The 16577-nt window shown below is 39.8% G+C and overlaps 1 protein-coding gene and 1 long non-coding RNA gene across 2 annotated transcripts; both read right to left on the bottom strand.

Annotated features, from left to right (window-relative positions):
* Positions 1 to 484: 484 nt before the first annotated feature.
* Positions 485 to 2077, bottom strand: LOC141938748 (uncharacterized). Its single transcript, XR_012627387.1, has 2 exons — positions 2044 to 2077; positions 485 to 742 (listed from the first exon to the last, which is right to left on the bottom strand). It is a non-coding gene; the product is annotated as an uncharacterized LOC141938748 (long non-coding RNA).
* A 20-nt stretch (positions 2078 to 2097) lies between these two features.
* Positions 2098 to 16091, bottom strand: LOC141938747 (kinesin-like protein KIF20B; the record flags this gene model as incomplete). The annotated part of the gene is made up of 6 exons (XM_074857718.1): positions 15996 to 16091; positions 14764 to 14940; positions 14009 to 14170; positions 10261 to 10464; positions 3668 to 3815; positions 2098 to 2186 (listed from the first exon to the last, which is right to left on the bottom strand). Coding segments are annotated over exons 1-6 (876 nt in total), but the record flags the coding sequence as incomplete, so codon positions are not given.
* Between the last annotated feature and the right edge of the window lie 486 nt (positions 16092 to 16577).

Below are 16577 nucleotides of genomic sequence, written 5' to 3'. Positions count from 1 at the left end.
AGGTAAATGCTACATTGGTGAAACCAAAAGGGTTTTAAATGTTTACTCAGTCACTGATTATAAGCTGAAACCTTACTACATATAGCTGTTCTAGTTGAGCAGAACTGGATGGTTGGAATAAAACGTCAAATGTCTGAGAGTGGGTCACTTTAATAGCAGATTATAATTATCTATGGATATTATAATCCCCAAAGAAATAATATTGTGCTTATAAATTCCTTTAGAAGAGTAAATAAAAGACAGTTAAACCACACCAGTGATAAAAAGCATATTTCTCCACATAGTGCCAATTCCTTTTTTTGTCACTTCACAGAATTTATTGCATACTCATATTTTTTTCATTAAAAGTTATGGTTGGTATATTGGCCAGCTGAAAAAAACAACTTAAACCATTCCACACAGGCATAGTTCTTACTGCACAATGGATAAATTATGAACACTTCCAGAGACACCATTCCTAAAAAAAAAATATTCAGACACAAACTTCTTGAACAGTATTTCAACTTTAATGGAATCAGAACAGTAACCCATCAGAACAATTCTATACATCTCTATAAACACTTTGGAGCATGACTAAGTACCTATTACTTCCTATATACAATCACCTGAAACAATACACTGTAAATATGCCTTAACTAAGAAAATACAAACATGCTTTTGCAAGATTATTTAGCTCTTTTTGAGCGTAGCTGTCGCTTGATGATTAGCTGATCGCTTTCCTTCTCTTTTTTTCTATAAAGACCTGAAAAAGATGATATTTCAAGAGTTACTCAGCATTTCTTCAGTGACAAATGACATGCACTTCTAGACCCATGTAACCAACAACATGTTTTTTCCCAGAAGCTGTTTTCAGAATGAATTTTGCCTATTATCTTCTAGTCAGAGGTCTCCAGAACAGAGACACCATTTTAGTGCATCATAATAAGCAAAAAATACTGGGAACATATGAAATCCCTTTTTTTGCTGAAACAAATATCAAAGTCCAAAGAAAACAGTGATCTGAAAGCAGCTCTCACTTCTTATCTCTAATACTCATTTTGTGAAACAAGAAGCGTTCAGAAAACATATTTTTAGCTTAAATTTCTTTAGCTTTCTGACTTTCCCAGGATTCAGTCTTTAACTTTTTCTTCCACTTCCAAGCTCCTTAGCTTCTTTTGCCCTGCCTTCCTGTCATTTCCTTCAGCCTCCTGTGGACAGCATTTTGGTTACTGCTGCATCTATTCATACAGTTTACAGAAAAGTCAACAGAATAACTCAGTATGGGCAAATGCTCACGAGAGCGAATGAAAAAGGACTGAACAGAATGAAGAGATGTACTTCTAACAGCCAGAGCACGCTCAGCACTTTAGTTACTGACAAAACCATAAAGCTGGATTTCAGAAACAGTCCATCAAGCCCTGGCCTATAAGACTCTCTATAGGCTGGTTTAGACAGGGCAACGCAATTTAAGCACACGCAGAAGGCTACTGAAACTGTGCTTTGAAAAGCATGGGTGTATCCAAATCCTAAAGTAACCCTAATAGCAGCTGGGCAGAAAAGGAATCGGAAATTACCTCAGATGCTCACTTGCCCTGCAAAGTTAATCGTACATGCAGACCTTTCTCTTCAGTGTTTCAATCATGCTATTCCAAATCTATGGATTCCTTAATGGTCTCTATTTCTGTTATCCCTTCATGCTACTCTTAAATGAACACCAACTACTGGAAAAACAAATTAAGACTCAACTGCTGTACTAGAGGAAAAAGTAACACTCCACATACCACAGCTAAGGTATCTAAGACTCCAAATGTGAAGATATCGCCATGACTGCTATATAGGTGATACAACAAGTCAGCAGTCACACACAGAGAAGATAAGTGAGAAAACAGAGAAAATTAAAGTAACACATCAGGAAGAAAAGACCAAAAGAAATAAGTCAGTACTTTCAAACCTCTTCTGCAACTTGACTCAATCAGGTTTGTTCTGTCCCCCCAATAGTTTATTTTAAGCCCAGATTACAGAAATAGATTACAACGGACAGAACACTAACCCGTAATCACTTACCGAAGAATCAGGGATATCTAGAGGGCAAGAACTGTCCGTTGAACAGAGCTTTCTCTTAGATCGTTTTGGCTTGAGCTCCTTTCCTTTGACATTTTCTGGTTCTGCAGACTTGGGAGAGCTTATTGTTGCCATCAGCTTCTTTGCTACAAGAAAAAATTTATTGTAAATCAATGTCTTATTGGTTTTATGAGCCTCAAAATTAATGAATAAAGGTTTAATGAATAAAGGTTTATTAAAACCAGTTTAAAAATGAAACAGATGTAGTCTGAAATTTAAACATAAAAATTCAGACGTGGTATGTATTTGACTACCACAGTCTTCTATATCCTGAAACAGTTTTCTATAGCTTCAAATGCAAAAGCTTAAAGGACACATTTAAATAGCACCAAAAAAATCAATTGGGATTCAGATTTCACTGGATGTTAAATACAACAGGAATTGAAAACCAGGCTTAACTTCTTTGTACTGACAGAAGCACAAGGTTGAGTCAATTTTCTCTATGTACTTGTATAGTTTTATCAAACTAGTACCAGCTCTATGAAGAGATGAGTGTGTGCATCTTATGAGCTAGAAGGAAAGAAGAGATCCCAATCAATACTAAGTTATGCAAAGGAGGGAAAAAATACAGGACATGGTAATAAAGGTTACAAATTAGACCTCATTTGCTCAAATAAAGTATTTCCAGGGTGAAATTTTGATTACTCTGAATTTGGCTTCCATTGATAATGACATGTTGTCCTCATGGAACCACTCTGACAAATGTGAAAAATGTTAGAAATCCCACTATCTTAACTGTGCATCGTGAATAATGACTAACCTTGTTTTAACCAGCCAAATAGTAGTGTCTTTTAGAATTTAACACTGGTGATTCTTTGTGCCCTCTGCTAATTTTAATCTTTTTTTTTAAAAAAAACCCAGTAACTCAGAAATCATGTCTTACTGTAGGAAAGAATAAAAATATATTCTTCAATGGAAGGTCCTAGCAGTTAATTTTCCCAAGGCTATACTTAAACTTGAAATCCATTAACTGCTTCAGAGCTAGTTTATTGAACTCTTCCACATATTTTCTGGAGATACTGGCTTTCAGATTCTGTAGAACTAATCTTCCTCTCCTACATACATACTTCAAAAAACATTAATACAATTTCCACAGAAACAAAACAGGAAGTGGGGGGGAGATTGCTTATAGAACAAGGTCAGATCTGGGTTTGAATTCAACTCTTGATTTTTTTAGATCAACAGGTCAAGTTTCTGAAATTGCCTTTAACTGTTTTACTGTAAGCAAGAACAAAGTAACTCAGACATTTTGAGCTTATCATTGCTTTTATGATAAATTTATATGCACATAGTCCACACTGCATCCTTTCGCTCTACCTGGCTTACCTTTCACACTTAACCTAAACTTTAGAATCATGTGGTCCTTGTAATCCAGTCGGCCTCTTCTACTCTGCAAGATTCAGCAGAGCAGGCCCCAGCTCAGACTCCATTGTTTCATAAATGAAAGAACAACTGGATGCAGCAGACGTGGCCTTTAACAGCACATACATTAACAGATTACAGTAGAAAAAAGCTATTCTACAATACCCAGATAACATGGAATAAGCCTTATTTATTCTGTACAAACCTTTAGAGTGAAAAATAACAGGAGAACTTTGGAAAAAATCTCCAATTTTTTGTAGTGTTCCATCTTTCTTTTTAGCTGACTTTTTACGTGAAGTAGATTCTTGCTTTCTTAAGGGGTATTCTTTTCTTTTCTTCTGTGTAGAAGACATCTGTACAGAAATACACAGTCATTGTTTAAGTCAAAAAGTTGACTTATCTTCAAGTTTAATTCCATTTTGTTTGGCTTCAATGTTATTTTCAAGCTGACATTTTGAGCTTTGCTACCGAAACCTCTGCTCATTAATGATACTGCCGCAGCAAGCAATGTAGACAACCTTATTTTATACCCAAAAGAAAAAAAATTGTCAGTTTCACAGAATACATCTAAGGGCATGAGTAATATAGGAAACAAATAGTTTCTTTTAAAAAAGTAGATTCAAAGTTTTAGAGTATTTCATTAGACTAGCTGTTCTAGTTATAAAACAGAAGAAAACTGATGGTGAAAATAAATCTACTGTCCACCCTTTGAGCCTGCCCAGGTTACTACTAAGGCCTAAAATCATATTTTTATAGTTGTCATGCATATAGATGACACAAACCTTAGTTTTACTTCAAAAGGAATTGCCTATAACATGACATACGCTAAGAGTATGCTCAAACTAGTCTTCATAACTACTCAGCATGCAACATCCTTCCCTGGGAATCCCTGTACGCTGCAGCCAGTACACGTTCTGGGCAAATACAGACTGACTCTCCTTGGTTAGCTTAGAAAGTTTAGTAGGAAGACAACGTACGTGTTTAAGAATCCTATTAAAATACATAGATAAGGATTAAGATACTGCTGCATAAGAATGTTTGCTCCTTTCACAAGTCCACCTTTACAGAAAAGGTGGACTTATGAAAGGAGAAACTAACTTCAAAATTGAACAAAACCAAACTATTTTCTTGTTGCTTGTAGAAGGTGAATTAGTCATAGCAGGTTTTGCATTTTCTTGTTCTCACTTTTCACAAAATCCTAAGAAAATAAACATGACAAATTTTAACTAGGATTCTTCCGGAAAGAATAATGATTACCTATATTACAGAAGCAGCCACTATTTAAATGCTATGACTAACAGTAGGGAGGCATTGACTACTGCTGGATAGAGGTAACTATTCAAACGTGAAATAAACACTAAACAAACTTGTGGAAGGGAACTAGAAATGCCTGTAGTCAAACCATTCTGACATTTACTATTTTCTTCTCTCTGTTATTTCCTATACTTTTGACTTTAAGAGATTTGACAAGCCAACACCCAAATTGAAATTAATAAATCTAAGTGTAAATTTGGATTTATGGTGACAAGTATATAAAAAACAGGTTGGTAGCACAGTGCCATTGTTAAGCTGTCTTTTAATGACATCTTCTATCTTGTGAAGTGGTGCTGAGAGATTTCAGATAACCGACAGCCATACCAACTGATAACAGCATCAGAAAATGGAAAGAGGATTTTGTTCTTTAATTAGAAGGGAGCCTCTGAAAAAGATTTGGTTTTGTTTGTTTCTAAAACACCAGGGAGTTTGTTTCATTTTTAAAAAAATTTGACATGAGCAGTATGTGGTTATTTTAGCACTACAGGTTTCCCCTCAGTTTTAGTTTTCACAATGCTTTTCAGTTTTAGGAAATTTAAAAAAACAAACTGTGTCTTCAGTAGACTTGTAACAGTTAAAGTTACTGAATCATTTTATAATCTGTTTGGCATATGTAACATGAAGATAAATATTTAAATATTTAAATATGGGTACAGAAGGCCCCATATGCAGACCGGACCCGCTTCATAGGGAAGTCTGCTGCCTCCCTGGGGGCCGCGTCAATGACCTCAAGGCAAAACTCCCCACTCTAGTGAGACCCAAGGACTACTACCCTCTCCTGGTTTTTCAGGTAGGTAGTGACGACATTACTAGGAGAAGTCCTAAAGCAATGAAGAGAGATTTCAGGTCCTTGGGGAAAGTGATTAAGGGGTCGGGGGCACAAATTGTGTTCTCCTCCATCCCTTCAGTTGGAGGGATGGATGAAGAAGAACACAGGAGAACTCAACAGATGAGCTTGTGGCTCCAAGACTGGTGTTACAGTCAGGGCTTTGGATTTTTCAATCATGGGTTGGTATACAGGGTGCCAGACCTTTTGGCATTAGATGGAATGCACCTGTCCCAGAGGGGGAAGAGGATCATGGGACAGGAGTTAGCTGGGCTCATTGACAGAGCTTTAAACTAGATTTGAAGGGGGAAGGGGGAAAACATCAGCCCATCTGAAGTACATGTATACCAATGCACACAGTATGGGTAACAAACAGGAGGAGCTTGAAGCCATGATGAAACAGGAAAATTATGATGTTGTGGCTATTACAGAAACATGGTGGGATGTCTCCCATGACTGGAGTGCGCCTGTTGATGGCTACAAGCTCTTTAGAAGGGACAGACAAGGAAGGAGAGGTGGTGGGGTGGCGCTGTATGTTAGGGACTGTTATGATTGCCTTGAGCGCAAGTGTAGCGAAGACAGGGTAGAGTGTCTTTGCGTTAGAATCAGGGGGAAGGCCAACAGGGCAGATGTTGTAGTAGGAGTCTACTAGAGGCCACCCACCCAGGACAGAGAGGTGGATGAAATATTCTATAAGTATTTAGAAGAAATCTCATGATCGCTTGCCCTTGTTCTTGTGGGAGACTTCAACTTCCCAGACATCTGCTGGAAGTACAGTACAGCAGAGCGAGACCAGTCCCAGAGATTCCTGGAATGTGTGGGAGACAACTTCCTGACGCAACTGGTGAGAGAACCAACCAGAGAAGGTGCCCTGCTGGATCTCCTCTTTGTGAACAGAGAAGGACTGGTGGACAATGTGGCAGCTGGAGGCCGACTAGGGCACAGTGATCATGAAATAATAGAGTTCTCTATTCTTAGAGAGGCCAGGAGAGGGCTAAGCAGAACTGACATCCTGGACTTCAAAAGGGCTGACTTTGTATTGATTAGGCACCTGCTTGAAAGGATCCCTTGGGAGACAATCCTGAACAGTATAGGGGTCCAGGAAGGCTGGGCACTCTTTAAGAAGGAAGTGTTAATGGCTCAGGAACAGGCAGTCCCCAGGTGCTGTAAGAGAAGCCAGCGACAGAGAAGACCAACCTGGCTGAACAGGGAGCTTTGGCTGCAACTCAGGGAGAAAAGGAAAGTTTACAGCCTTTGGATGAAGGGACTAGCCACTCACAGTGATTACAAAGACACAGTGAGGCTATGCAGGGCAGAAATCAGGAGGTCTAAAGCCCAGCTGGAAATTACCCTGGCTTCAGCAATCAAGGATAACAAGAAATGTTTCTATAAGTATGTCAACAGCAAAAGAAAGACCAGGGAGAGTCTCCATCCCCTGCTGGATGCGGGGGGAAACATGGTAACAAGTGATGAGGAGAAGGCTGAGGTCCTTAATGCCTTCTTTGCCTCAGTCTTTAATAACAAGACTAGTTGGACTGAGGGAATCCAGCCTCCTCAGCCAGAGGACAGAGACTGGGAGAACGACCCCCCTGCAATCCAGGAGACAGTCAGTGACCTACTGCATCACATAGACACACACAAGTCTATGGGACCTGATGGGATACACCCGAGGGTGCTGAAGGAGCTGGCTGGGGTGCTCGCCAAGCCACTTTCCATCATTATCAGCAGTCCTGGCTGACCGGGGAGGTCCCGACAGATTGGAAACTGGCCAATGTGACGCCCATCTATAAGAAGAGTCGGAAGGATGATCCAGGAAATTACAGGCCTGTCAGCTTGACTTCAGTGCCCGGGAAGCTGATGGAGCACCTCATCCAGAGTACCATCACACAACACATGCAGGACAACCAGATGATCAGGCCCAGTCAGCATGGGTTTATGAAAGGCAGGTCCTGCTTGACAAACCTGATCTCCTTCTATGACAGGGTTGACCTGCTTATTGGATGAGGGAAAGGCTGTGGATGTAGTTTACCTCGACTTGAGTAGGGTCTTTGACACCGTTTCCCACAGCATTCTCCTGGCGAAATTGGCTGCTCGAGGCTTGGATGGTCGCACACGCTTTGCTGGGTAAAAAACTGGCTGGATGGCCAGGCCCAAAGAGTTGTGGTGCATGGAGTTAAATCCACTTGGTGGCTGGTCACGAGTGGTGTCCCCCAGGGCTCGGTTTTGGGGCCACTACTGTTTAAGATCTTTATTGATGATCTAGACGAGGGGATCGAGTGCACCCTCAGTAAGTCTGCAGATGACACCAAGTTGGGTGGGAGTGTTGATCTGCTCAAGGGTAGGGAGGCTCTGCAGAGAGATCTGGACAGGCTGGAGCGATGGGCTAAGGCCAACTGTATGAGCTTCAATAAGGCCAAATGCCGGGTGCTGCACTTGGGTCACAACAACCCCCAGCAACGCTACAGGCTTGGGGAGGAGTGGCTGGAGAGCTGCCAGTCAGAGAGGGACCTGGGGGTGTTGATTGACAGCCGGATAAACATGAGCCAGCAGTGTGCCCAGGTGGCCAAGAAGGCCAATGGTATCCTGGCTTGTATCAGAAATAGCGTGGCCAGCAGGGCCAGGGAAGTGATCTTGCCCCTGTACTTGGCACTGGTAAGGCTGCACCTCGATTACTGTGTTCAGTTTTGGGCCCCTCACTACAAAAAGGACATTGAATTATTCGAGTATGTCCAGAGAAGGGCAACGAAGCTGGTGAAGGGTCTGGAGCACATGTCGTACGAGAAGCGGCTGAGGGAACTGGGGTTGTTTAGTTTGGAGAAGAGGAGGCTGAGGGGAGACCTCATCGCCCTCTACAACTACCTGAAAGGAGGGTGCAGAGAGCTGGGGATGAGCCTCTTTAACCAAGTAATGAGCGATAAGACAAGAGGTAATGGCCTCAAGTTGCACCAGGGAAGGTTTAGACTGGATATTAGGAAGTATTTCTTTCCAGAACGGGTTGTTGGGCATTGGAATGGGCTGCCCAGGGAAGTGGTGGAGTCCCCATCCCTGGAGGTGTTTAAGAGTAGGGTCGACATAGCGCTGGGGGATACAGTGTAGTTGGAAACTGCCAGTGCTAGGTTAACGGTTGGACTAGATGATCTTCAAGGTCCTTTCCAACCTAGATGATTCTGTGATTTAAGAGTAACATTCAGGTGAATAAAACAGCAATAAGATACTTCTAAAATTAGTTCCATGTTATTGAAAAATTACTTAGCTAAATGTTATCCCATCAGGATATGAACATCTACGCTATGAAAGGATTTATAAATGGATTGGTAAAACAGTCTTCTCAAAACATGGATAACTATGTTAGATGAAATATATTCATCTGTAGATAAGGTTCAGTACTTTTCCAGTGCCTTCAGAAGGATGGTTATTTTTACACTTACTTTTCCAGCAGCCTAAGAGAATACTCCTCTCAAAGAAAATTGGTTCAAGACATAGGAAGTTTAAATCAAATCTGGACATTATTCCAGAATGAAGCGTTCAATTCCAGATGAATTAACTTACACAACTTTTAACAGTTACTTTTGCAATCCAAGTTTAACAAAATGAGTTTATTGAAGTACTGTTGAACACTAATCACTGAAGTGACCGTTTCTCTTAACTATTTTACTAAGAGATTAAAAAAACATCACTTGAGAACACTTGAATGAGAATGCTAGAAAACCATCAGACACTTCACTCTCCAGCTGAGACAAACTCAGAGTGATCACTTGCCACTTATGCAAATGACCCACAGGTCATCTCCCTATACTCACCTGTCAGCTTCAGAAGTCCTTAGAAGTACAGAGATTCATAAGCCCCACAAGTAGGATTACAAGTAAGTACCACCACAATGAGGTATTAGGGTTTCATAGTCTTTGTGTCTTAGAAATAGCTCTGTTCATGCTAATGTTGATAAAAGTCAGAGGAAAGAAATGTGCGGTTCAAGTAGGAGCAGTGAAGATTTTTACCACCCTGAACTGCTGTGAAGCCTTAGTCTCGCACATAAACACCACAGCACACTAAGAACGCTGGCACATATAACCTAGCACAACTGAAGGAATTAAAGAGGAATTAAGTTCTACAGAAAACAGGGAGGTTCAGGTGCTCGTGCAATTAGTTCTGTATATTCCCTTTAAATACAAAAAGATCAAAGAAAACACAGACTGGACAAAAAGTCAAAGGAAGTGGTCTTGAAACTCTGAAATGCAATGATTAAGCCCAGAGGCTTAACTTTTAATTGCCTATTAGAAGAGGTTATAGTTGATACCAATGATTGCTTAAACCAAAAGAAGCAGTTCTATTGAACTGGTCTCTAATCCTGCAGATCACAGCTACAGACAGAAGCAAATAGTAAGAGCAAGGAGAGAGAAATGTAAAAGGTGAAGAGGAAGTACATATCAGGGACAAGCATCCAGAGTCTGGATAAATTGAAATCTATGACTTTATTCAACATAGGCCAGAGATCCACACCTTGGCAGGAGGTGGGGGGTGGGGGGGAAAGAGGTTTAAATATTCTCTGTATATATCCTTAGGATCTCAGTGAGAATCAAAAGGATAGGATTTTAACAAATGATCAGAGTAATAAATTGAAAGACTACACAACACATTTTGTCAGTTGGTCTAGGTCATACCTCATCCCTCTCTTCACTTGTCCTTTTCTTTCTTGGCTTGAGCACTTTAACTGTAGCTGGTAAGGTGCTGCCCTGGTGTTTCACCTCCATCTTATCGGGTTCCAGAGGTGTGAACTGAATTTCCATCTCTGGTTTTGGGAACCGACTAGTATTTCCACTTTCTGTGGACACTTCTGAAGAGTCAAGGACAATTTCTGAATGCTCCTGCAAATACATGGAAATTTTAAGAACACAAGTTTTAAAATAACTGAGTTAAAAAACCCATAATACACATCTTTCCCCAATGGATTGCAAAGTAAGCATTCCATTTCCCAGCTTTCACTTTCAGAACACTTCTAATTGAAGGAATCTACTTCAACCATAGCAGAGTTTAACCCTTACTTTCTAAAACTTTTTTGTTACATTTTAAAAAGTTAACGTTTCTATCTACAGTGACAGAACTTGAACTCAGCCTGATACTTTGTTTCCAAGTCATTTTGCTCAAGGGCAGAGACAGTCACAGTTTTCACAAGTAGCAGTAGTAGAATGGACATGACTTTCATCTTAACTCTGCTGCTCCTTAGGAGCTAGGCAGTGATAGCAGCTTTTGAGAGAAAAGTATAACCTTTCTCTAGCCTATCTTTAAGGAATTTTCCCTTCCCCTTCTACACCAGAGAAGTTGTGTAAGTAACAAGGTCCAACTAGCAAGCTACAAGCCAAATTCAACCTATGAGAGGCTTCTACATCACTACCTGTTCTCTGGAGGAAGAGCAGGCATTAAGGCAGCCCGCAGCCCACAAGCTGAAAACCTTGTCTTGTACCTGCTTACAGCCAAACTGCAAGAACTGCACAGTGAGGGTGGGATGGAAAAATCAGTTTGACAATTCTTCTTCCTCAGCAGCACTTACCTTCCACCATCCACCCAACCTGTTTTTCTTAGCAAAACCAGCAAGTGAGAGCTGTGGTCCTCCCAGCTCCTGCATCTCTGTGGCAACAGTTCAGCTGCTGGCTAGCATACAGGAATGGATTCAGCAGCTGTTTGAATGAAACCTGAAAGACAGGCTGCTGGGGTGGTTGGTGCTTAGAAACTGCAGGTGGCTGCTACTACTGCTGCTGGTGGGGTCCCAAACAGAGCAGCTGCTGTGGCTTCTCGAAGGGCACTCTCCTCCTCTCAAAAAGGAAAGTGATCAAAGCTCATGGAAAGCCCAGAGATAGTCACATTCTGCAACAGGCTCTGCTGGGATTCTGAGTAAGAATACAAGCACCACTGCATTCCCAAGAATGGAGTCGGCTAATAGAAACATTTTTCATTATAACTGCTATTTCATGAGAGTTAGCCATCAAAAAGTTACACAGGAATGGCTAGTGTCATTAGCTAACACAGCTACACACAGGAATCCTGTAGTGGAAGAAAGCAAATCCAATTTGCCCTGCTACTGCTCATCCATTTAAAAGGGTTTATATATTTGTTTCAAGTGACTTATCTAATAATCAGCCACTTCATAAGCATTGGTGAGAGGTAGGATTTCAAGAGCATGCAGCTGAAGTCAGATATAGCTATTCACATGATTATGTTATACATCTTTTATTTCTACCAAAAGCCACTAAAATGAGGTGATCTGATCACCAAGAAAGGTATTTGCAGAATAAAACTTTAGAATTATTCAGACAACAGGATACATTTTCTTCCCTATTCTGCATTTAGCAAAACCCATACAACTGCATAAAATTTTTAAATTTCAGTTTTGTACCAACCTCACTTAATGAAGAGGCACTGCTAGGACATTGAGATAATGAATAATTCCCTTTAACTGCGTCATATCTAACTGAAATACTTGACAAAGTATAGGATTAGTCCTGCTTTGTTTTTCTATAAACTGTAAATATTTAGAACGAGAAGAGATTATGCTAAACTGTAAACCTCAAAATATTTTGATTTTTCTAAAGCTACAATATAAAAGCTCAAGTGCAGACAGCTAATGAACACCTGGGCTGAGAGACAACACAAGTTTAAGGCAGTAACCTCTACTCACGATGCCATCATGAGATGTGCCCTGCTGGGTCTCACCAACAGTCCGTCTAGTTCAATATTCTGCCCCCAGAGTGGCAAAGGGAGATGCTATTTAAGGATAAGATAGTGATCCTGGTCACCTTGTCATCTGTCCTCTCCATACTCTCCCAGCATTCTTAGCTGTGCATTACAATTGTCAGAGTCTACACCACTGTCTAACCCTCAGAGTATCCATTTAAAAATATATTGATGGATTTCTACTACAAAATTTTTCTAATCCCTGCTGACAGTAACTGTTTCCACCACCTCCAGAAAATTACTAGCTGCTTCATATAGGAATATGTTATTTTAGCTGTCTTAAAATTATTTCCTATTAGTTTCACGAAGTGCTGCCCAGTTCTTGCAGGATTTTAACAAGGACAGTTCTGCCTTCTGTTTACCCACCGCAACCATGATTTTGTAAACCTCAGCCCCACAACCCTCTGGTGGCCTTAACCTCTCCTAATCACAGTGCCAGCTTCTTAGCCTCTCCTCACAAGGCAGGAGACACACATCGTCTTGATCACCTTAGATTTTCTTCTTTATCTCCACTATATCTTTCCTGAGAATTATTTGACTTCCCCCCAAAACTCTACCCCATTCACTTCACACCATAACAGTTTATCACATGATAATCCTGGTAGTAGCCTCTCCTTATTCATAACATCAAGTACTGTGGCTACTGGCTTGAGGTAAATACTTCAGCACCAACTGTTCACAACAATTCTTCTCTGTAACTAATTTTATAGCAAAAATGACTAACTTTATGGTGCTCTCTTAGCTGCCATTACAAAGCTGTATAAAGCAATAACCATTCTGAGAGCTCCTCTCTACTCCCTCATACATCACAAGCTTTATCTATACGGCACCAGCTGAATTGATGAAGTAGCAAGAAACTGGCCAGTCTTATTTGGCAGTAGACAGGAGAGAGATGAAGAGATGCATTTCGTCATTCAGTCCAGTTCTGCCACAAGAGGAGAATCGCATCTTCTAGCAGCCAGGGGAGGGTCTGCTAGGAAATCCATGTTCAGCTCTCTTCATTACTAGTTAGCAATGGAGTCACGGAGCATTAATTCAGTTTGGGAGGAAAACTACCTCACTGAATACTGCTCACGTAGCACACAGGGATTTGGTCAGAATCAGAAGGCTCAGTACAGGTGCAAGCCTTTCAATTTTTGTTCAGGAAATATGCAAAGTCGATCTTTTCTTTGTGTAAACTTCAAATATTGTTTTGTTTTTAAGTAAGATGCAAGATACCGTTCTGTTCTTGTGAACCCCATACGGGCTGGCAGCTCTAATTACAGAACCATCTCTACTACCACACTATAGGTGGTATCAGGAAAGTTGTCTGAGCTGAAATCCCCTTAGCACTGACATAACCAAACAGAGGTGACATCACAAATATTATGTCTTCAGATCTCTAGAATCTGGATTAGTTAACTAGTTTTTCCCTCAGGTACAGAAGTTTTATAGTGTATAGAGAGGTGGTATTCTCTTAACTAAAGTACTTCTTTTTCTGAGAGGGAACTTGAAAGAGGGAGAGAGAAGAATAAACAAGAACTCAGAATTAATGATATAGTTAAAGTACGAAGAACTACAGAAAGTAACTTTTGGGAGATTCCCCACATTGCTGAAATATATACTGAGAAAACAACAAAACAAAGATGTTACTAACAACATATCATTAGTACATACTTTCTATAAATATAACAAACATACCTCTTTGTTTACAGACTGATCTATTTTATCTTGTCCTTCAGGTAAAGGTACTTCTGCCAAAGACTGAAGACTTTTATGGTTAACGCCTTGTTTCAATTCCTTTATAAAGTCATCTTTCTCAGCCAGCTGTTTTCTTAGTTCTTCTGTATCAGTTCCCTCATCCTAATAAACATAGCAAAAATTGCCACAAATTGCAGGATTGGCAAAAGAAATTAACATGTGCATGAGCATCATTACAATTACTCAGTAGCATCAGTTTTAGAATTGCAGGCTCAAACAGCCAGCTGTCCAACAAAAAGCCAACAACTTCATGTATGAGTGGCCTCTACTTAAAGCCAAGAAAGGTCATACAACAGCCTGGGAAGATGCAATGCAAAATTTTTATTTTAATCTACTTATGTAGGGTTATAAATTTCACCTCCCATTGTTTGTGAAGTTCTTGGTTCTGTGCAAAAGGCAGCTGATGTGATAGTTGTTTCAGATTTCCAGTCTAATCAAATTGCAATCAAATGATCAAATAGACTTGAGTGTTTATTTGAACTACTAAGTTTTTTGAAACTTCAGTTACTGTTACAAATTCAGTTTCAGAAAAGCATAAAGCTTTTTTTTTTTTGTATTAGCTGCAAACAATTTCAATATGTTTGGAATAGAGCCAAAACATAGTGTTTTGCAGAGTTAGTGAATAACAAAAGAAAAATCACAAAAACAACTAAAAAAAAAATCCCACAGAAACAACAGAAAGAATGAGAGAGGACCTTTCCTGAATCATTTACTGCAGCTTGTTTCAGTTCTGCTATTTCTTTATCTTTTTGTATGGTGATAGAAGCCAAAGTCTTGAGCTGTACTTCCAAAGCTTCTATTAATTTATTTCTTTCTTCACGCCACTTTTGAAGATTGTTGTCCTTTTCTACCAGCTGTGCAGCAAGTCTTTCCTGAATGGGGGAAAAAATAGGTTAGAATTGAACACCACTTCTACAAACCATCTGAACTGTTCTGACAGCTTAGTTTGGCATAGTCAGTACTATTTTATGGCCTCAGTAGACTTGAGAGCCTATGTAGATCTTAAAAAGCTCACACAGAACTAGTTTCACTACAAATATACAAAAGCAAACCATGCTTCAAATGAGAAAAAACTGTATCTATATTTATACTGTTTGTGAAGAGAATTTTTGTCAAGAACCACCACTCCTGCTTGCCCACTTACTGATTTTATTACTGGAAAGTCTCAGGCAAGCAAAGTCACAGACAAAGTGAAAGTAGTCCCAAGCTCCTAACATCCCCCTGTACTGATTGCAGGTCCAGAAGGTCATTGCTAACTACTTCTAGATGCAAGTACAGTTTTAGATTGCACAGATTCATACAATAATTTCATATGCTTAAGAAATTACAACCTTGATACAGCCCAGTGACCAGGCAAGGTATCCACCTTGTTATTAACTATCAGTCACTCTACTTTGAAAGTGGTATGGGAGCAAAACCACTAGCATTTTGACCAAGTATTTTTACTGGAAAGATCTGGAAAGAGGCTTTTTTTGTCAACTACTGCTTGCTTCTTCTCTTCCTTCTAAAGCCTCATAGGCTTCTCCCCCCCCCCCCTTTTTTTTTTTTTCAGAAAAGCCAAGCAACAAATCTTGTTTTTCAAAGTATGTTTTCTTAGCTTCATTAAGTAGCAATTCATTTAAGCATAGGTTACTTATTGGTGTTTTACACACAAGATGAAGTTTGAAGAAGGTGGTGGTGGTGATAGGATAGAAAGGAACAGGCACACTAACTTCCATTACGTATTACGCTTTTTCATTTTGTGACACTCCTATTCTTCCCTTTCACATTGAGATGATCTCATGTAGGCTTTGTCATGTGATAAATGAGGGGACTTTGACAAAGGCCAGCTCCCCTCAAGCACCCACACTGTTAACACTTGACACGAGATCTGCTCTGTACTAACGACTTACGCTAGAGGACTCTGACGAGACCTCCAGTCACTTACAATTTCTGCTTGCTGCTCTACATAACGTTCTCTGTCATCCGCAAATTTTCTCATTTCTCTGTTGTGATGGCTCTCAGCTTCTTTCATTTCACTCATGAGTCTCATTTTTTCCTCCAGCCAATTCTTTTTATCAGTTTGATACTTTGTCTCACTTTCCTATTTTAGTGGAACCAGAAATAAAGCCATAGGCAGAGATTAAGCAACAAAAAAAAGAAGTCTTAAAATCCAGATTACCATTAAACTCATTAATTTCAAAAAGATAACAGAAATACTAGCACAGTTTTACTCCAGCATATTCCCAAGTGCAAGTATTATATTCTCATTTGTTCCTTTCCAGTTAAAAAAATTGTTCAGCAGTTCTCAGAACTTATTATTCGGACTGGCACATCTTCAGGGAACAGAGTTTTTTCCCTCTAAAAAATGCTCTGGGTAGGTCACAAACACTATTAAAGTTACACCAAAGGTAATGGCAAAAAGACCCTTTTTACTTACAAATTCCCAATCTTTTATACTTGCAGAACATGTTAAAAAACCTACTTCAAGACTGAAAGGCAAAAAATGCAGCAAAATTTGAATGGTAAA

Source organism: Strix uralensis, unplaced genomic scaffold (assembly GCF_047716275.1).
Source record: "Strix uralensis isolate ZFMK-TIS-50842 unplaced genomic scaffold, bStrUra1 scaffold_285, whole genome shotgun sequence".
Lineage (NCBI taxonomy): Eukaryota > Metazoa > Chordata > Aves > Strigiformes > Strigidae > Strix > Strix uralensis.
The sequence above is the reverse complement of the archived record's forward strand: the minus strand, read 5'-3'. Positions and strand labels throughout refer to the sequence as shown.